Source organism: Ostrinia nubilalis, chromosome 23, assembly GCF_963855985.1.
Source record: "Ostrinia nubilalis chromosome 23, ilOstNubi1.1, whole genome shotgun sequence".
NCBI lineage: Eukaryota > Metazoa > Arthropoda > Insecta > Lepidoptera > Crambidae > Ostrinia > Ostrinia nubilalis.
In genome coordinates, this window is record NC_087110.1 from 1414032 (window position 1) to 1437184 (window position 23153).

A 23153-nucleotide genomic window follows, 5' to 3' on the forward strand; every position below is an offset into this window, starting at 1 on the left:
AAGCCCTCCAAAATGAGGACTGTTTTTCCTTTTTGGGACAGGCTAGGCTTATAATAGGTTCCCACGGACATTATTCTCCAAATTTATAAACTTTTCAGGCACAAAAATACTTAAGGCATACATTAACTGGCAAAACAAAACTGTACGACCAAACACAACCATGCACCGGAGCCGAGCAAGGTAGATGAATTAAATAAAAACGTCTATATCGACTTTCGATATTTTGATCGTTCGATATTCTGAACGTTCGATGTTTTGAGCATTCGATATTTTAGTCGTTCGATGAAACGTATTCGATATTTTGATTTTCGATCATTTGTCATTCGATATGGCGTAGGTAATCCGTCCCGACCTATTTGATGCTGACTATACTGTCAAGCAAATAAGGCCTGAATGATGTTGACATTTAGATGAATATTTCATTAACTGAAACAAACTGTACACCGAACTTGAATGTCGTTGAAATATGCACCTTGTTTCCACGAAATTAGGCCTTCATTTGCTTAATGTAATTTGACTTGAATTGAGCATCCAGTTTAGATCAACTATTATTACGTCAATCTTTATTAATACTGCGTAGTTCGTTAATTGAAGTTAGCAGTTAACAGTTAACTCGTGAACTGTTAAATTGAGTTATAATTGACGTTGAATGATACAGAAATAATTTACTACTAATAATAATACGGTACAATAATTACATTATAATTGTAATCTGTCGACTTTGTGTTGACTTATTTTAAACTTGAAAAATCGATTGACTCAGTTGGGTATTGAACCTACGCTTTTCTTTAGTTAATGCAAAAATGCTTAATTATTACTAGTTATCATTCCATTACCAGGCGTCCAAATGGAAATAAAATAAGTAAATTACTAGATTTTTGCTAAAGACATTACAAAGTTTTTAAAATCTGGAGCCAAAACTATCCACAGTTACATTTCCCCAAAGTCATTTTTCAAAATGTAGGGAACCAAATCCAGGACCTCTAGATCAAAGAATAATAATTTTGTAACCACTAGACATAATCTAACCACTTTGTGCTACTAGATAGAGCCATGAGCACAGTTTAGAAAAGTGAAATAAAACATTTTTCATTTTCAATCATTCTGTTCAGTTTATTTAACTCTCGCGGGCTACCAAAACATCTTTGCGGTCAACCGTAAACCGCGGTCGATCTCTTGGCCATCACTGAGCTAGACGATTGACATAGTTGATTTAACTGAAAGCATTTTTATTGAAACATTTTCCCAAAATTTATGTCCAATCACATCCATCAATCCTGCTACCTTTTCCATCACCGTTAGTTGTACTTGTACCTCTAATAACTCACTAAGAAATATCGAATTTCAGCTACAATACATTCGACAATCCTAAACCCTATTCCACACGTACTAAAGATATTTTATGAGAAAGTTTGTGTGAGTGGATGAATGGATTCAATACATAGTTTATTCAGTACATAGGCCATTTCCAGGGTACTTACATATGGAAATAGGTGAAACTAGACCTATTTTTATCGACAAAAAATAGGTCAAAAATGTTCTGAGATATTTAAAAAAAAAATGGAATTTTTTTCTTTCAATTACTTATTGTAAAGAAAACGTAATAACTTTTAAACTAAGAGGGGTATATTCTGATAAAATAAAAACAGTAATAATGCTAAATAACAGGCGATACTAAAAAAATACATAAAATACTCAGAAAATGGCAACAAATAATAAAAAAAAAATACATTTTGAGAAAAATCTGCATTTTAATTTGTTGTTTTTTGGTTATTCGATAAAATTCTCCAAATAATACCTCATAACAGGTGGTTTTTATTACTTTTTGTTATTTTCTATTGAATCACCTTTGTAAAACCAAAAATGTCATGGTCTCTATCCCTATCAAAACATTTGCTATGATCGCGAAACTAGACCAAGTTTCATCTATTTTCATATGTGCACATTATCAAGACTCACACTGTATAGCTTGCCCTACCACCACTTCGGGACAAAATAGGCTGGTTATTAAATTTTTTGCGTTTAGAGTCGCATCTCAAACTAATTTGAAAATTATAAATAACTTGAAAAAATCGAACTGCCTAAGGCGGGAATTGAATATAATTTTCAAAATAGGCTGGTGCTGAGATGACGTGGCGGAAGAAACTTAGTTGCTTTTTATCTTTCTTTCAGAAAAAACAAGGCTCCTTTATTTATAACGAACGAGCAAAGCCACGGGCAACTAGTACGATATTTAACCCTGCAGACGTAGCTATTAATTTATTCATCATCATCATCATTTCAGCCATAGAACGTCCACTGCTGAACATAGGCCTCCCCCAATGCTTTCCATGTTGATCGATTGGTAGCGGCCTGCGTCCAGCGCTTCCCTGCTACTTTTATGATATTAATTTATTAAACATACCAAACAGTATTTATTCACTTGGCAAGTTTTTTACAGCAAAAAAACTTTATTTAGTAGATTTGCGTCTCTGGCCCAGTTCTCCAGTCAATAAACTCGGGTCTTTATGCCAATTTAAAACGCGGTGCCAAGTCGGTGTGCCAAATAATCTGGCCACTTTCATTTTGGGGTGTAAAGGTGTATTTGTTACGGTTAATGTGATAAATTGAAAATTATTAATAATAACCGGTTATTATGAATAATTACCGACAGTCGCGGTAAAAGTGATAAATTAATCACATTTAACAGTGATTATTTAATAACTCAACCTTAGTACTAACAAGTTTCATAAAAGAGAACAACATCTTGTGTACGTGCTCGTGTACAGCCAAACTTTTGAACGTTTTGATATCATATATTAATATAATTTGGCATAATGAGTTTGGAATGTTTCTTGCATAATATTACTTTTCCATGATGCCTATAACATAATGTTTTGATTTAAAGTGAAAAATAGGTTAAGGTGCGGCGGGGGTGGCCCTTGGGCCACCCCTAAGCCGCCTATTTAGTTTTATACACACATAAATGACCTCATATTAATCACAGTTACCAAATCATGCGGTAATTATTCATAATAACCGGCGATTATTCATAATTTTCACATTTATCACTTTGACCGTAACATATCCACATTTACAGGTGTGCGTGAGATGTGTTTTGTTTATTTGAAGACCGCTTGACTTACGCCCGTATTCACAAACGATGCTTGCTTAAGTGAAGCAGCAAATCGAAAGCACAGCGTTGAATAGAGCTCTGTGATTGGTTCGCGTGTCACCCTGTGCGTCCGCGCGCACTGTGAGCCCTCATAGTAATGTTTGTGAATACGGGCGTTAGTCGTATGCGTTGGGTACTATGCTAGTTGTGGCGGGTATGATTCTATGGTGGATGACTCGAGTTTCTGACTCTGCTTCTTCTCATCACTGGCCCATTTATTGTACTTTGGTAGTTGTAGGGTGAAAGTTATACTGAAATATATTGTTTTAAGCTTTCGTGGTCACTAACAGAATAATTATTATTGACGGGATTGCTACCAAGTACCCTAGTTTCGAGTTTCCGATATTTCGGCACTGTTGCAAGCGCCATGATCACGGAGGAACTGAGGAAACTGGCGGGTGAGATATTATGGGCAGACAATATATCGGTCTACCCTCTTTCGCAGGTCTTTTTGTTCTCCAGTATCTACAAGTGAAGGTTGATTATAGTGTAGCTACTGGAGATAATTGACTATCTTGTAAAAATAACTCATTCTAGGTAAAATTCCTAGAAGTTCTAATCGCTTTTCCACTAGAGCGATAATTAATTTAGTAATCCTTTCAGCGGAATATTCCTCTACCGCTCAGCTCATGTAGTAAAATTACTAGGACGCTAACAGCTTATTAAATTAACAAAATCTTATTCAAAGTTTCCATAATAAGCACCAGTAAAACGGTCCTTTCTCACAGAAATCCAGTTTTACAGGATATAGTAATACAGAATCCGGATGGATTTTTTCGGGACACTGCCAACGGGATGTTCGTGTGAATATTAAAATTAAGACACGTACTACTAAACGAAATCCTGCAAAAAACTGGATGCCTTCATGGGACGATGCCATAATATTCCTACCCGTCTGACGAGTGAGGATGGGCCTCTGGTAATATTAGAGGGAGCGTAGGTACTTACTCCTGCATCATGACCTGATTATGATGATGATGAAACATATTTCAAAATTAATAATGTTTTTTTAATTGACACGCAATAATCACAAAAAGTAACCAATAAATGAATACAAATAACAAGCTGCAAAAAGTTCACACAGTTTAAGTACAGCCTAAGTAATGTCGCGCTAGGGTTTGTCGCTCCAAAGTCCTGTCGTGCTTTCGTTTGTCGCCCCATCGTTCTGTCGCGCTAACGTTCGTCGAGCTAATGTGCAGTCGCGCCATTGATTGTCGGCATTACGTACTGTCACCACTACGTTTGTAGCACCTTTGTTTGTGGAAACTATGATAATAATATACACTCCATGTTCACACAGTTTTTGTGTGACCGCAGCTCTACGTTGCGGTCATAATTATTAATACGTTAACGTTATGTGTGTGATATCACGCCTACTACCACAATGGAATTACTATCACGTAAAAAGGTCACGCTTTTCGCGGTTTCTGATTTCAGTGGCAAAAGTGTTATAGCATTTATTATCTACAGTAATAATAGTATGGAGCGGTAAAGTTTGTGGGTATTTTTAGAGGTGATCTCTGAAACTACTAAATCGATTTTGAAAATCCATTCACCAGTAGAAAGCTCAATTATTCCTTAGTGACAGAGGCTAAATCTGCCTGTGACTCAACGAAATATATGCGAGCGAAGCCGGGGTAAAAGCTAGGGTGCAATAATTAATTCTTTTAAATTATGTGTCTACTGCAGAGGACGACCTTTTCTAATTTACTAGAATCAAAAAGAGGTTTAGGCCTACACTCTTTTCTCTTACCTGATGAGTTTGGAAGACTTGATGTTAGGGACTATTTCTATCTCTCATTCCCACCGCTCCAACTTCTGTGTAGCCAGGATCTACACGGGACTATTCCCACCTCTCGTTCCCACCACTGCAACTCCTGTGTAGCCAGGATCTACAGCTTGACCGCCAATAACCCAACCAGTGAAGGTCAAGTTTGTCCCGGGGGAAAGTTAAACATTGAACCCGCAACGAAATTAATCAGAAGAACGTAGGAGGAGTTCGAAGTTAAGGTTCAACTTCCCTCCATTGCAAAGCGGATGTGACATACAAAGGTTTAGTAACCTGAACCTAAGACCTGAAGTTCGCATATTTATCCCTAAGTTTAATAAATGCCAAATTCTAGTTGTAGTTTAAATTCGATTATCAAATTGGTTTTATCCGCTGTCCAACGTAAGTTTTGAGAATTATAATATTAACCCCTGGCTTGGTCAGGTCGCAGTTTACGTGAACTGGTTGGTGCACTAATTAGTTGTCTCTTTCTTGCAATTAGGTGCAGCACTTTGAACGCTTTGAATTTAACTTGATGTTTGTGTTTGCTGTCTTGGAATTTGTAACGAGATTTAGTTCTGAATAAACAAGCAATGTAAAGTTGGTGGAAGTTGTAGTTCGAATTAAATGTTTGTGAAAGAAGCTGTTATTTGCACTTACAAACGAATGGATGGGCATGGTCTATTCGTTGGACCAACTGCACAACTATGTAACCAGGATCTGTAGCTGGTCTACACATCTATCTATCTATAAAAGCGAAAGGTCACTGCCTCACTCACTCATCACGAAATCTCAGAAACAACAAGTGCTAGGAGTCTCAAATTTTGCATGGGACTTCCTTTTAGAACGTAGGTGCTCACTAAGACGGGATTTGCAAAATCCAACCCCTAAGGGGGTAAAACGGGATCCACACGTACGAAGTCGCGGGCGGCCGTTAGTTTATGATATATCAATAGGAATCATGTAATCCGGGATATGATTTAATTGGTTAACATTGCATATTTTGGGACAATTAAATTGAAAATGCTTCAGTGAAAACCAAGTGCATGCCACAATAAGACAGCATTATCTTAATTGCATCTTGAGAAGCTTCTCAATTAACACACCATTCGGTAATTAACGTAACTAATATACGATACCATGTCTATTAGGTATGTTTAATATTAGTTACTAAGTAGTGTGTACTATCGATTCGCTAATCGATTTAATGACTAAAAGATAATACGGATCCTTCTGGCACGTAACCTGCATATCCCGTAACGTAAGAGAAGAGATACATTTGACACTTTAGATAATGTTAATCATACGTCGTCATCTTTCCTGTAATATTATCCTGCGGGATCCAGTAACTCAAAATCCCGCAAAACTAGACCGTCGTGTGAACACACATTTATGTGTGTGTTAATCTAAACGGGATACTGCAAAAAAGGGATATCTTCGTAGGAACAAGCCCTAACGTTCATCATGCGTCGTATCGTCATACTGTAATAACAATCAAATGTAAACTTACCAAAACACAAACGCAGGCGCCTCAGTCGTCTGCACCACCGAGCACTGCAGTCGCAGCGTTGACCCTGGCTTCAGGTATTTGTCTGTCGGCCCTGATATCTGCGCTCGTGCCTCTGAAACAAGCAAAGTCCGTTTATTGATTTAAAACTTTAAATGGAATAATTTAAACACTAACCAAAAACAATTTCAAGAGAGTTCAGCTCTAAAAAACACTGTTAATCATAAAAACCTATTTTCATCAATTTCAATCAAGTGAGATGCAAACCAAGCCTCCTCGTTGTGGATAAAAAAATAGTTCGCAATAGAGAGTAATAATATTTTCAGGTAGCTTTGACATCCAATACTTAATTGAATGAATATTGGCAAAAAGTGTTGTGACTTCAAAGCATTATTTTTTCATAGCATAGAAGAATTATTTTTCACAGTCACAAAAGTATTATCAATTATCTGATCTTATCAATTTTATTGATTGAGGAACAGAACTGGTCCTAATGGTAAACCTTGGTTACCTCCACCTTTGTTCGACATTAGAGTCATTGGCAGACTACGGAACTGTGAAAGTCTAATCTACATCTGTAGTAATCTTATAAAGAGGAGAGATTTGATGTTTATTTGTTTGTTTTTGTTGAATAGGCTCCGAAACTACTGGGCCGATTTGAAAAATTCTTTCACTATCAGAATCCTAAATTATCCCTCATGAATAAAGGCGGTTCGTAGTCTGCCGGGTCAGCTAGTTATAATGAAATAAGAAGTAAAATCCTAGTCAATTCTAAAACCTTGTATCTAATGAAATGCGAATCAAAATGTTCTGTAACAAGGGTTTGTAATAAGATTAATGCGTACAAGGCTTTTAGCCTAAATTATGGCATGAGGAACGTCCTGAATAACAAATAGTTTCGGCTGCTAAACGAATTTGTGAAGAATAGCCCGGGGATTTAAGCTGAATTTATCTTTTGATTAGTGTTGTACTGAGAACTATCGAGATAGTTAACAAAAATAGTCAAGTACTAGTAGAATTCCAAGCCGTGATGGCGAAGTACGAGATTGGATACCCTGTATTTATATGAGTTCGTTCGTTTCAACCAAAACTCCGCTACACACTACACTCCAAAATTCAAAGACTCCACCACGAAAGGTCTTACATTACCCGCATCCAGATGATTCGATACCCTCGCCAGGTTATCTGTCCACCGAGTGGGAGCCCTGCCTACTCTATGTCCTGTGGTCGCAACTTCAGAACTTTTCTACCCCAACGGTCATCAGTTCTATAAGCTATGTGGCCTGTCCACTGCTACTTAAGTATGACAATTCTGCAGGCTATATCGGTTACTTTGGTTTTCCTATGGATCTCCTTATATCTGATTCGATCACGTAGGAAATCTTTTTTTTTATGCTAGACAAGGCAGGTATTTGACCACAATCGCACCTGGTGTTAAGTGAGATGCAGTCTAGGATGGTATATATCTGCCCTGTAAATGCCAATTCACTCTCGAATTGAAAACGCCCGGATTATAGTGTTCAGGAAATACAGCAGCAGGCAGCGAATTCCGAACTCCGAGCATAGCACGCTCCCTCCCTGTGGGTGACCTTGAATATGAGTGTTTTCGCAATACGAAAGAAGCAGCTTCGTGTTTCATAAACTTATTATTATTTTATGTATTATCGATAGTCTCAACGGGCTTTATCGACTTCTCCATAATCATACGACTGAAGTGTTGACACCTTGATAGAAACACGCCCGCTCAATAACTTATATGAAAGTTCTGTCTGGAAAGTAATATTACACACGTCTGGCATTTTTTATATCCTATCTAGGCATAATCCGCGCCAATTTCAACTGGTAATTTTGTAAACTATTCGATAAAAATCGACTCAGCAGTGCTGTTTTATTCCTAACATTATTATGAGTTTATAGGCGTTTCGCAACTCTGGTGATTGACATGCAGTTCTTCTTGTATTAGGTCGATTATATTTTTTCCTTGGTTTCATCATCATCATCTCAGCCACAGGACGTCCACTGCTGAACATAGGCCTCCCCCAATGATTTCCATGGTTGAAATGATGATGCTGATGACCAGATACATAGGCATCTCGATATCGATAAGTATTCGGCATTATTTGTTAGCAAAATTGCCAGTGTCCCTTGGCACCGATTATACTACCTAGTCCTTTCAAGTGGGAAATAAGTTTCCAAATTACTCACGTGAAATCCATTTTCTCTTCATCACAATATTATGTGTATACCTACTTATTGACGCCTCCCACACATTTAATCCGATTTTCGATGTATGGATGGATGCTTTTACGAAACGCTAATTAAATTACTTTTATACATATTCCAAGCCAGTGCACAGAAATCGGCCGTTTTGATCTCATAACGAGCGTGGATGTGGTGTTAACATTATCTTTTTGGAGACAATGTTTGTAGCACGAGTATTGAAAATAGATTTGTCGAAGGTTAACTGTAGGAAAATGCCATGGCATTAAGTTTGCCTGTTGTACCCTGTTCAATCAAGTTCAATGTGCAAATAAGTTAGAGGTATGTATGGTAGTTAAGTAGGTGGTAGTTAAGTATGGTAGGGCAAGCGATATTTGTTGGAATGTGTTTAGGTGCCCTGGAAAGGGATGTACTGAATAACCTATTTGTTTTTTTTTATTAAAAAAATACACAATAATTATGTCTGTTTAAAAAACAAACAACTTCTTTTTTATCCACAACGAGGAAGCTCTTGGCGTGTATCTCACTTGGGTGGTAATAGGATATATATTGATTCTATAGCAACATACTCGTAGCTCTGACTAGACCAAAAAGTATTGTGTTTGTTTCCCAGTTGTCAACTTACATTTATTTAATCAAAAAAAGTTATCTTATGTCTAATACCAGTACAAACTGCAAATTGAGCCTTCAAGCAGATTGAGCCATTTTCGCCAAACACTGGCTCATTAGCTCAAACATTCACCCCGATAGTAATTCCAAAACACTAGCTTCCTGTTTCATCCGTGACGTACACAATCCTAATGACCTCGCGGTCACCCCATCCCCCTAACCCCCTTGTTTAATGGTGTCGAACTCTAAACAACGAACGGATCTAACGCGTGACAGGATTTATCTACTAGGCGGCGACAAATAGCGGTCGTTAGACTGCTCTATGAACCGTGCCGGTAGAGGTAGCGCGAACTGGGCTGAAATGATAAAGGAACCTTTTTAACGCAATGGTGTTACGCAAGTCAAGTCAAGCACGTTTTTAAACTTGAATCTGTTTACTATGAACTTTATTGAAAAAATTATGAATCACAGACATGATGAAGTATTTTTTCTTTTATTTTCAAATATGGTTTTTTGTGGCGCTTCTTTTCAGCTTTGACTAAAAGTATATCTCAAAGGGCTGTATCATCAGTACCTATCGCATAAAAGATGACTTTGTAAGAGCAAAGTTTCTTAAAATTAGCTCCTATTCTTCTTTAAGGGTTCAACGATTTGAAAACATGATAAAATAGTCTAAAAATACCAACGAAACTATCTGAAGGGTGACTTATCTCAAGATTTGCGAAACTTGGCTACACAAGTCTTAGGGTGGGTTGCACCATCTTACAAAAATCTGTCAAACTCCATACATAATACACCGGTTATCGTTGTAGTTATTGTTAAAGTTAGGTGGTGCAACTCACCCTTACAAAACAACTTTTAACTTTTATGTAGGAGTTTAATTCGATATCAGTTAAGGCTTGTTCCCACGGAGACACCCCGTTTTTTTTGCAGAAAGACTTTTTTCAGTATCCCGTTTAGCAGCATACGTGTTATAATATTAACGTGCACACAAACATCCCGTTTGCGGTGTCCCGCAAAAAATCGATCCGATTGAATTTGTAATTTGAATTTCAAACGCACATGAATCGTATTCACAAGACAGTCTAGTTTTGCGGGGTCTTGAAATCTGGATTGCCGTGGGAATAAGCCCTTAAGATGCTGTTGTATGATCTAAATGTTGAAAATTCGACCAATTAGAACCCTTAAATTGAATTGAGCTTTGAGTTTCGTTCTCTAATATGACTAAGACCTACTTACCAAATTTAAATACAGCATAATATATGGTTACGGTGCCCCTATTTAAACTCACGTCCCTTACCGCTAAGTCTGCATTGTCCCCGATGATATTTTAACACCAGTCTCTGATTACCATATAAATGTAGGATCTGTATATTAAAGGAAACCCACAGAAAAAGATACAAAAACGCTCCACAAAGGGGTGTTTTTTGTGTGCCGTTAAACTAATTTACAACGGGGTATATTCTAACGAAGCCTAAAAAGTATTAAAAGACTTAAAATAAAATCAACCGTACTAGAATGTTTTTAGAGGGCTTACATGAAAGGAGCGAAGTATTTTCTTTTTAAATTAAACTCTTTGAGTGAGCTTCAAATGTTCTTGTTTTTATCAAAGGAGATAAATTGAAAATTCTTGCGGTTTAGCTCAGAATTTATAGATAACAATCGTTGAAAAAAAATCCATAGCCAAGACATTTAATGTATCAAAACTCGCTGAAAATTACTTCAATTCCAGTTAATAAGTCACCAATTTTTCATTTCTCTCAAACTTTCTTAGATCTCCAATTTCTTAAATACCCGAATTTGTGCTAATCAAATTAACCAATTTAAAAAATTCGAGTCCGGTACGAATTCGTATACTCTTTTCCTTAACCGGATTGGTTGGAATAGAGGGAAACCTTTTTCCCGATTAAGTCACTCACTCGTTAGCGTTTTTTGAACAAAAGGCGGTACGCATACGTGATTTGACTGAATCGTCAAGAAAGATTACCGGACTCTACGGTTACCAAAACTTTTTGCGCAACCGTGACGTCACTATCCTAGTGACTACAAGCTTGATTGATATAGTTTGATCGGAAAATATTGATAACGAAAGCTTTAACTTAGCTTCAGTATGAACGTTTTCAAAAGTTTAAACAATTCTAACTCCGAAAAAGGCATCCAAGTAAAATATGTGAATTTAAGTTTGTCCTCGATGGGGTGGTTCTGGATGCGGGCAGCGCAGGACAGGTCGTTCTGGAAATCCTTGGAGGAGGCCTTTGTCCAGCAGTGGACGTCGTTTGTCTGAAACGAATGAACTCCAAGTCGATCTCTACGCATCATCATCATCATTTCAGCCACAGGACGTCCACTGCTGAACATAGGCCTCCCCCAATGACTTCCACATCACACGATGCTAACTACTAATTTAGTAGTTCAGGTATAGTGAGATCCATTAAGTTTCAATACTGATCAAAAATGCTGTTCTCTACACGTTAAAACACTAAAGGTGATCGCATCGAGACATTTATAAAATTCAGAACATCTCCAGCATTATTCCAGAAAATCAAAACAGACTGCAAACTGGAAATGTATCGACAAAATGGAAGACCAAATACGCCTCAATAAATCGCTGGCAAATCCTCGTTCGCGCCCTGCCCTAGCCAATAAAGCAAATTATTTGTTTTATTTGTCAATTCGTCCGGACTCAGTCCGATCAAATCGAATAACTGGGATAACTGGACTTATTTCGGTTTTCCAGAGCCAAGGTGAAAATACTCGATTTCTATTATTCTGATTAGAGAGATACGTAACGTAATAGCCGCTCCAATTTCAAAGTTTTATACACCGTGTTACTTTGCATTCTTGCCATATTCACAGAGATAAAAGTAGGGAACAATACCTATTATTTAAGATAAACAAGAGACTCCCATAAAGAAAGTACACTAAGATTTTAGTAAATTTGGTTTTTCAGTACAAATTGGAATAAACCCATTTTATCTCGCACGTTCTACAGGTGCAAGTGGAATAAACCTAGTAGGCGTGGCCTAGTTCTTAATAATCTGTTGTTTTATGGCTCTGGGTACCAGCCTTTTTATCCAGTCATAATAATTATTTTAAAATACTCTTCAGTTGATTTCAGATTTTCCTTTCTACTTTACGGGCTTAGGACCGTCAAAAATACGTAATAATTATTATTACAAATTAATAAATTAAGTATGAAATGAAATCACCTTATTCACAATTAATTATTTATTTATAAGTTCCTACTTACAAAGTTTACGTACTGCGAAGCATGTGTGTGTCGTGTCCTCCGTTCTGATGAAGGCACAGTCTAGCACGGCGAAGCGTAGGTTTTTCGCTTTAGTTTTCGCAACACATAAACGTTTTGTCTCACAGTTTCACTAAAACAATCATTTCATGTAACGCGTTTACACTGTTTATCTCTTCTGCGCATACCAGTCGTTTCAAGTCACTCCAAAAATCCATTGGTGTCAGGTCCGAGGATCGTGGTGGCCAAGCTACTGGACCACACTCGTCCAATCCACTGTTCACCAAACGTATTATTCGCGCACTTGACGTCCTTATTGTGGGGGAGCACCATCCTGCTGGTAGTAGAGCATTTGGTGTAACGCTAAGGGTACGTCATCAAGCATTTCGTCTAAGACGTCTTGCAGACACTCCAAGCACCATTTTGATTAAATTATTCGTTGTTTGAATACACTTCAGTCATTTTTGTATTATTTATAACGTGATTTGTGTTTGATGGATTTCTCAGTTTTTTACAAGTGTCAAAAAGACATTTTAAAGACAATAGATTGCAATAGATATTTAAAAATACAATAAAAAGTAAAAAAGTCTCCATCGCCATCGCCAACAAGTGATGTGCATGCGTTACGATAATTAGTGATGTGTTTAACAGATTGTCGATAAAATAAAATACTCAAGATTAAAAAAAAATTTTTTCGGGCATTATTTTTTTACGGATTTGTGTTCAGTATCAGTAATATAGTAACCTCTGTAAATATGGCAAGAATGCAAAGTAACACCCTGTATAAACTGAGCGAGAATTTCAGGCGCAAAGGAATTTTTATGGAAGGATATTGGCGTTCGTAGCTTTGATAAACTGATATTATTGAACCACAGGTTTGCTGTGGGAAATATTAGGTACGTTACTTTGTAAAGTATTTTTTTAGTGGTACCTTTGTGCCATATTTTTTTGAGTTTCATACTCAAAGTATTGTTACGGACCTTTTCATAGGTATGCCATTTCTGTCTTTCTTTTCCACTGTCAGCAAGCTCTATATAGTATTTAGTTAAAATTTGACACAAAGTGTATAATTAGACACAGACAGATTTAGAGTATGCACCTATGTGTATTTTTATTACTGGCCAATTTAAGAAAGTATTTAGCATCCTATACGATGGTACAAACCCTTCGTGCGTGTTAGTTTCTTCCGCCACTTCTCAGCTCCAACCAATATGCCGTCCCAAAGTGATAGTTGGGCAAGTTACATTCTGGTCCTGTACAAATGCCCTGAAAAGGGCATTCATCTACATCATCATCATCATTTCAGCCACAGGACGTCCACTGCTAAACATAGGCCTCCCTCAATGACTTCCACATCGCACGGTTGGAAGCGGCCTGCATCCAGCGCCTTCCTACATCTACAATCTACATACAAACAAACAATTTGAATTTGAATTCAAATTTGATCCAACTCGCTCTTGGCTTGTTTTGATGGTCTGTTTGTATCTCATTTGCGACTGCAGCGAGCACAATTCTGTAAATTGGAATCTTTGACCGAAATCTCGTATTGCAACGTGAGCTCGCCGATGCTAATCTAAACTCGTGCTTTATTGCGATGAATTTTCCGCAAAATTTTAACGCTCGTTTTTCAGAAATTAGAATAAATAAACTAGCGGTAGTAAATAAAAAAAAAAGTTAACGAGGCAGATGTAATACACAGGGTAGGTAAAAATACTTTATACAGGGTTTGAATGGACAACTAGGTTAAAAATGTATAACTTCCTAACCAGAAATTATTACAACAAAGAATTTGAAGATTTTAAAAAATAACAAAATCTGTTTACTTTTCAACCGACTTCAAAAAAGGAGGAGGTTCTCAATTCGACCCGTATGTTTTTTTTTTCTATGTTTGTTACGCGATAACTCCGCCAATTATGAACCGATTTGAACAAATCTTTTTTCGGCGTATAGGTAATACCTCAAGGGTGGTCCCATTTAAATTTAATAATAGAAAAAACAACCCCCAAGGGTGGAAAATTGGGGATGAACTTTTTTATACGCAATATCTCCGCCGATTATGAACCAATTTGAACGATTATTTTTTTGTTGAATAGGTATTATCAAAAGGGTGGTTTCATGCGAATTTGAAGAAAATATTTCACCCCCAAGGGTGGAAAATTGGGGATGAACTTTTTTATACGCAATATCTCCGCCGATTATGAACCAATTTGAACGATTATTTTTTTGTTGAATAGGTATTATCAAAAGGGTGGTTTCATGCGAATTTGAAGAAAATATTTCACCCCCAAGGGTGGAAAATTGGGGATGAACTTTTTTATACGCAATATCTCCGCCGATTATGAACCAATTTGAACGATTATTTTTTTGTTGAATAGGTATTATCAAAAGGGTGGTTTCATGCGAATTTGAAGAAAATATTTCACCCCCAAGGGTAGAACTTTTTTTTAATTTTTAGTTTTTTTTGTGTTGACGCATTTGAAGTCGGTTTTATTTAAAAAAAAAAAGTTAATTATATATCTTGTTTTTTGTAGACGGTCCCTTATTTTTATCTCAAATCCTCTCTGAGAAGTCTGAGATGTTTAGAAAATTATGTTTCCTAGCGATAAGATGCCTAAATTTTGTACCTAAGAAGTATACCTAGTAACATGTTACTCCTCAGTTTCGGAATATGCCGAATTTTTGTATTGGTGTGCAGCAAAAGTCATAAAAGTAATTTATTTTTTACTATTCCAATAAAAAGCTGTAGGTGGATGCATAAATTCTAAACTTTGTTTGTTCTGGTATTTTTCAGCACTCTATTGTGACTCTATTCTCTACATTATTAAATAAAAATAAATAAAGATTATCTAATAAATGTCTTACCGACTACGTCGAGCCTTAGGAACAGGCTGGTGGGCGGATGCGACGACACCTGGCACTCGTAGATACCGGCGTCCCGCTTCTGAACGAAACGGACCTTCAGGGTCCAGTCCTGTGGAAGAATTGACACGTTTTACGTTCCATTTTAATATAAATTCATACTAAGTTTTGCTTACGGCTTAGAGCGCTTTCACATTTAGGCGACTTTAGCAGCGCGACAGATGCGCTGCCGATAATTTCATACTACCTCGACATCAAATAAATCGCACCTCCCGCGACAAGCATTTTCAAACGTATGCATCCCCACTTCCCACCAATATTGACACCATTTAAAAGCCTAGTTCTAACCTTTATTTCATTAAAGGAAAGGTTTTTACCCCAAAAATGTGTCTTTAGAAGGATCCAGAGTCACTTCTTCAAAAAATTGGTAGTTACGCTAAAGCCAACTTTTATGGCTATAAAACTGTTAAATTGGGATTAATCCCTATCCATCTGTTAAATAGGACACGTGTGATCATTATTTGGTTTTATAACCATAAAATTTGGTCTAATTGATCCCAGAGGTAAGCCCAAAGTGAGGTCTTTTTTCAAGTCACATTTATGGTACATGTTCATCATTTATTACGAAATTAAATGTGTTTTTCTTTAAGGATATTTATTGGGCTTTCAAATAATACCAATATTGTTGGGGCACCATGATTGTGTCAGAAGAAAATCGTTAAAGTTCGCGTCGCGAAAGGTGCGGTTTATTTGATGTTGAGTATATTTGACAGCGTATGCATGCCTTCACATTATAAAAACGCCGCTGCCGCTACTGCTCATGCCCTAATGTGAAAACGACCTTATAGGACGACTTTATGTTTAAACTAGCGGCCGCCCGCGACTTCGTACGCGTAGATCTCGTTTTACCCCCTTAGGGGTACAATTTTGCAAAATCCCGTCTTATTGAGCACCTACGATCTAAACTAAAGGAACCCTCATGCATTTGAGACTCCTTGCACTAGAAGTTTCTGAGATTTAGTGACGAGTGAACTGAAACATGTATTGTTTTTTTGTTTCAGCCGAAGGACGTGCTGGACAAAGGCCTCCTCTTGCGCTGCCCGCATCCGTAAGTTTTTTATTATGTCACTTTATTTTACAAGAAACGCAACATTGATTCGTGTTGCTGGCAGTTTGGCCAGCAATCCTTTTTGATAATTGTTTATGGTTTTTTACTTTTTTTTTAATATTGTTTTAGATTTAGAGTCTTGACGTCTTGAGCAAGATACTGCTTTTTCCCCTTTTTGGAGTTTTTTCCATAAATTGCTTCTCCCAACCATCTTTTAATATTCATTGGTCCTCCGATAGGAGAGGTGAAGGTACCATGCTCACTAGAAGCAAGGTAAAGAACCAATCAGGTAACCCTACAGAGCCCCAAGCCTCAGAGGTATGTGTAGATCCTAGTGTCACGGTGCCTCAAGCAGGTGGAGGTTCGCTTGGAGCCACTCCAAGCGTCGATATCTCCACCTCAAATGCTGGAGGTACTCACTCTAATAGGTCTAAATCTACATCCAGCACAGTTAAAGCTCGCTTACAGGCCGAAGCTCTTCACGCTAAGGCTATGCTTGAAATTGAGGAGCAGTTAGCTAAGGCAAAGAGGGTAGCTCAAGACAAACTTCTGGCAGCTCAACTCGCTGCCATCGAGTCTAGTACACGCAATAATTCCGTCAACTCTTGGGTTCACAGTTTGCCTGACCATTTCTCGGATATCGTATCAGCCGCCGCACAGCCGCAGAATCCCGCCGCTTCAAGTGCAGAGGACAGTCCAGGTCCTTTTGATGCTGTCAACACGGTACCCAAAGGTTCAGAAGGCTTACTACCTAATCATAGTCAGTTGACGTCAAAACATGTAGAACCACATCTAGTTTCTCCTTCTTGTCATCATCAGTCTAATGACATTAGAGAGCTAGCTCGTGCCATCACTTCCTTAACCAACAAACCTAGACCATCTCAACTACCTATTTTTAGTGGAAAACCAGCTGACTGGATAGCTTTCAAACAGTCATACTATCATACCAGTCAGTCATGCTCTCTCACCGAAAATTTAGCACGGATTCGATCTTCCTTGCGCGGAGACGCAGCTCTATCTGTGTCCGCCCTCTTACTGACTTCTAGAGACCCTGAAGAGGTCATACAAGCTCTAGAAGATAATTTTGGACGGCCGGAACTCATAGTTTTAGAAGAGCTTGCACAAATTCGCTCATTACCTAGACTACAAACAGATCTCAAAGATTTAAACACCATTTCATGTCGTGTACACAATTTAATTTCAGTTTTGAAACATTTAGATCAATCGGAGTATTTGTATTCACCAGAACTTTACAACACAATTTTAATAAAGTTAACACCGTTGATGCGTATGCTGTGGACACGCTATGCCGCTGAACACACAGGTGAGAAATCTAAATTGGAATTATTATCTGATTTTCTTCGTTTCGAATCCAGAAATCACACACGTTTTGGTTTAATTCCTCAACAAAATTTTCCTGTAAATAAAATGAATTTTCAAAACAATACACATGACAGGAAGTGTCACGTCCATGTGACAGACGTAACTGACACTTGTCGTTTTTGTCATAAATCTCATAGTATCATAGACTGTGGAGGTTTTAAGTCTATCGATGTTGACCAAAGAGTACAATTTCTTCGTGATAATAAAATTTGTTATAAATGTTTATCTCAAAAGAAACATCAATGGCGTTCATGTGCCAAAGGAAAAATGTGTGGCATAAATCAATGTAGACTAAATCATCATCAACTGTTACATCGTACGTCAACCAGTTTTTCTAAAAATGCTGCTGCACCTACCTTTTGTCAACCGTCCGTGCCCAACATGTCCACCTGCGTTTCCGTCGAACAGGAGACTAATGACAGCAATATCCAACCGATAGTTCAACCATCTAGTCCTGTTGAGCATCCGTTGTCTAATGATACTGCCCTTTCGTGTTCATTAGCCCCGTCACATCCCTCACGGAAAGTTTTACTAAAGGTGATTCCTGTTGTAGTAAGGGGACCCCAAGGTGATGTTGAAACCTTCGCGTTGCTGGACGATGGATCTACAGCGAGTCTAATAGATTCCACCATCGCGCGTCAAATAGGTACCCAGGGCAGAGATGGACGCATACGTATACAAGGCGTAGGAGGTATGGTTTGTGAGCAAGATATACAGTACGTTTCATTTAAAATAAGAGGAAAATACAGAAATGAATTTTATACAATAAATAATGCTCGAACTATTTCTAATATTGATCTTCTTCGTCGCAGAATTTCCGAGTTGGTGACCTCGTCCTTATCGCGGACGGTAATCTCCCGCGGGGAACATGGCCTCGAGGCAGAATATCTGCGGTCCACCCCGGCAAGGACGGAATAATCCGCGTCACAGAGGTCACCACTCCCGGCGGAATTCTGCGGCGACCAGTCACCAAGCTGGTCAAACTACCATCCAGTCCCCCTCCTGACTAAATCGGCTCTGCCAGGGGGGTGGAGGATGTTGCTGGCAGTTTGGCCAGCAATCCTTTTTGATAATTGTTTATGGTTTTTTACTTTTTTTTAATATTGTTTTAGATTTAGAGTTTTTGAAGTTGCTTTTTTTGTACACTCTCGTGTTAATGTTTTGAGCTGCAAAGCTGCAATATACCTACTGTTTTGGCCCTTTTTTTGGAGTTTCCTTGATTCTAGTGGCATACCACAATCACCACCGGCAGGCCTCTCTATAATACAGTCCACCATCTTTTTTAACAATTCGTGTCTTTTCTTACTTCTAAATTGTCAAAGGTGTAACAACTGATATAGGTAAGCTGTAATTTTCCTAAGAAATGTAATATAAAATAGCCTTGGAGCCAGACCAAATGAACTGCCTTAAGTTAGGTACTATAATTTATTAGTTTCAAACATCAACCAACAAGAAGACGAAACAACCAAAAAGTGTTTTATAGTTGAAACGCTACGTATCATCATCATCCTTTTAGCTACAGGTCGTCTCAACATAGGCCTCCCCCAATGATTTCCATATCGCGCGGTTGGTAGCGATCTGCATCCAGCTCCTTCCTGCTACCTTTATATGGTCGTCGGTCCACCTTGTGGATGCTAATAAAAATCATGACATAATTTTATAAGAGTAATATTAATATGAGCAAAGTTACCTCTGAATGCTGAAGATGTATGGCTTGAAACCTCTGGTCTGAACTGTACGTCGTTAGACCTACTGTTAACAGATGGTAGTCTTTTCTTCTGATCCATGATACCTGAAACAAAAAGATAACATTGCTAAGTATAATCAAATATTAACTAAATGTTAACCAATCAGTTAGGGAGTTGAGGTTTGACAAATCCCTAAGTTTTTCCATAAAACTGCCCGCCTGCGTTGCATGGGCCGCCCGCGGTGGGCTTATATACTAAGGCTGAGTTGCACCACCTAACTTTGACCGTAACTATAACGATAACCGGCGTCAGATTTTTGACGTTTGTCAAAGTTAAAGTAAGATGGTGCAACCCAGCCTAATTTTCGGTACTGAACCGCGAGTTTCAGCGGAGGCTTTCAAGGATATTGTATTATTGGAACTAAAATTATGTCCCTTATTAACAACTTAATAGACTTTTTTGATTTCAAAGTAATCAATACACTAACTTTACATTTAATTAAAAGTAATCAGGTGTAATATAGGGTACTTTTGAAGAAGTTAATTCTTTGAGTAATTAGTTTTTCTCAAGTACCTGTATTACACCTGATTAACAGTTTATAACTAATTAAGGTACAAAACAAGGAATTTTTTATTGTGAAAAATTATAATTAAAATGTTCTTTTTCGTTGAAAATAATAATAAGATGGAGTTTGAATCATTTCAGTAAGTTCGCTTTCCTTTGTACTCCGTTCAAATTCATCATCATCATCATTTCAGCTATAGGACGTCCACTAAATGAAAACAATTCATACCGTTCATTTAAGTCTTAATTAAGACTAACATAAACCCTAGGAAATTGCGGTTATTTCGTATATAACTCTCATTGTACAGGATAGGTATTTAAATATCTTCTGTTAAAAATAATTGTAACATATTAAAAATAATAGGCGCATGTCGTGAAAAATAAGGTATTCGCCAACGAACAAGGGTGAGCAGGAAGCTGTTCATTACACATATATTATATTCATTAGTATAATGACCTAGACTGAACTATATCAGCCAGGACATTCCATAGAAATAGGGAACCATTCGTAAAATATTGAAGATTTGCACTTTTTAAAAGAGGTCGCAGATTTTTTAAATTTGGAGTTAGAACGGTATTGCTCTTACAAAAAATAATGCGCTTTGCAACAAGTGCCCAGTTAAGTTTTTATTCAAGTGTTTGTTTTTTTAGAAATTGCGTTCTTTTATTAGGATGTAGAATTTTTTGTTTACACTTTCAATTGGCATTAATAGCCAAATCTTATTGGTAGAGTAAAAAATTTTGAAGTAAAACTGTTCAACAGTTGGTTAAGAACTATGTTTATTGGTCTTCACTTTAAACGAGTACCTACCTAAAATAAATGAAGCATTTTCATACTAAAGTCATATCACTACCAGTAGAATCCTTAATACCAATTACAAGAGCATGTACTGGCTGTACTATCTTCTCATTGAGGGGCGATAAAATTACCAGTCCCCGAAGGTGAGAGGAGGTATTAAACGGGAATTTCAGCAACGTTACTGGAACAGGATCCGCCTGACCATAATCTAATATGCTACTTAAAAAGAACGGCCAAGTGCTAGTCGTAGTCGCTCACCGAAGGTTCCGTACACTTGTAGGTTGTAATTTCGACCAAAAAACTGCAAAAATATCATGTTACTTGTATGAGAGCCCCACTTCAATATTGTTTACTCTGTTTTTAGTATTAGCTTATAACAGCGGTAATAGAAATTAATTATCTGTGAAAATTTCAACTGTATCACTAGGGTTTCCAATTCCGGGATCCCGGTACATCCATGGGTGATCAAAGGACACCAAAGTGTCGCCTATGATCACCAGGGTGATCTAATCCAGGTGATCAAAGTGGAATAGACCGGAAAGAAGCAAGTAGTAAGAATTATGTTGTATCCAGCACAGTAACAGTTTTAAGTTCTGAGAAATCGGTAGTGTTTCAATTCAACTCAACTTCTGTTTCAAAACAACTGTCTCTCCTACGAGGTATTTCTAGAAGCGCAAATATTTTTTTACCTATGTAAAGATTTTGAACTTTATGTCTATTAAGAGTAGAGATGAAACGGATAGTTGTTTGGCCGGATACCGGATACCGGATATCCGGCCAGCTGCTAGGCCGGATAGCCGGATATCCGGCGGCCGGATAGTTGGCTCATTGTCTCGTTGCATGTCGTGACGAAACGCGATCAGTGAGTCTATTAGTAGACTAGACTAGTCACACTTTCCGAAAATCGAATCCGTCCGAATAGAATGTCAGATTTTGCCACTTGTCTAGGGGGCAAATCATTTCAGGCGATTTCGGTTGCAATCGTTTGTGATTGAATAGCGAAAATTAAATTAGTTTACTTGCTGCGTAATCTGACTAAACTGCGTGCATCATGTCATCAGACCATCAGTGAAAAAAAGGTCGCCTTTTTATTAGGCAATATTTCGACATTAACAGATATACAGGGTGGAATTTTGTAATGCCACCTGAAGGGAAAGTACTCTTAATACTGTAGATAGAAAATTTTACTCAAAGAAAACATTTCTTTATTTTTGAAAAGAAATAGAACTGCATTCAATGATTTATAAAAATTTGCCTGCTACACCCGGGAATCGAACCAAATAAAATCTGTTAAAAATTACACCCTGTATTTTTATTGCATCGATCGTTAGGGTTAAGTATAAGGATGAAATCTCTCAAACAAACTTGATAAATCAAATGAAAGGAAAACCATGAAATCTTAAATTATTGTTATCATTTACAGAAAATTGTATGGTATGGTAGAGAATTTTCGAAAAAAATTCGAAAATCTTTGAATGCAGTTATCTTTCTTTTCAAAAATAAAGGAAAGTTTTCTTTCAGTAAAATTTTCTATCTACAGTATTAAAGAGTACTTTCCCTTCAGGTGGCATTACAAAATTCCACCCTGTATACTATTTATGTATTCGTCATTAGAGTGAATAGCCCAGAAAAAGAAATACATTTTTTGAAAGGCCTTAATATGGTTTGGTACTTAGTATGGACTTTAAATAAAAGCCGTCATTATTATAAGCCATTTTATTGATATTTACCTCAAAGATTAATGTATTTCATTTAATTAATAGGAAATTGTCGTAGTTTTTTAACATCCGGTATCCGGCCGGATAGTGAGTTACTATCCGGTATCCGGCCGGATAGTAAATTTAGGCCGGATATCCGGCCTACCGGATAGTTACCGGATATCCGTTTCATCTCTAATTAAGAGTAAGTACCAGGGTAACATAACATAGGTGCGCTTCATTAGGTGCGCCTCAAAATGGATGCGCTTCGAGGAATACCTCTCTCCTACGGAACCCTAAAACCATTGAAGTCCCGAGTAAAGTCGTTAGAGGGCGCTCAACGTTTGCAGCTAAGATTAATTTAAAATATCATTTTTCTTTGCGCTGTTCACGCCTGGCAGACCAGGTTAAGTGGCCGGGTCACTTTTTGTGGTTACAAGTGGCTTTAAGCTTTTATTTTTGAGATATTTTAATCGGAAGATAGCGACCGTTAACAGGTTTTATTTTATTTATATAACTACCTACTCGTATTTCATTAAAGTTATACCTA

The 23153-nt window shown here is 37.5% G+C and overlaps 1 protein-coding gene across 1 annotated transcript in view; it reads right to left on the reverse strand.

Moving 5' to 3' along the window:
• The window catches only part of LOC135083160 (uncharacterized), a 137505-nt gene that overhangs the window by 16035 nt on the left and 98317 nt on the right, over positions 1 to 23153 (reverse strand). The window contains exons 4-6 of the mRNA XM_063977895.1: positions 19546 to 19647; positions 15368 to 15476; positions 6433 to 6544 (exon numbers count right to left, since the gene is read on the reverse strand). Of these exons, the coding sequence (XP_063833965.1) occupies positions 6433 to 6544; positions 15368 to 15476; positions 19546 to 19647 (323 nt within the window). The remainder of the gene's footprint in view (positions 1 to 6432; positions 6545 to 15367; positions 15477 to 19545; positions 19648 to 23153) is intronic.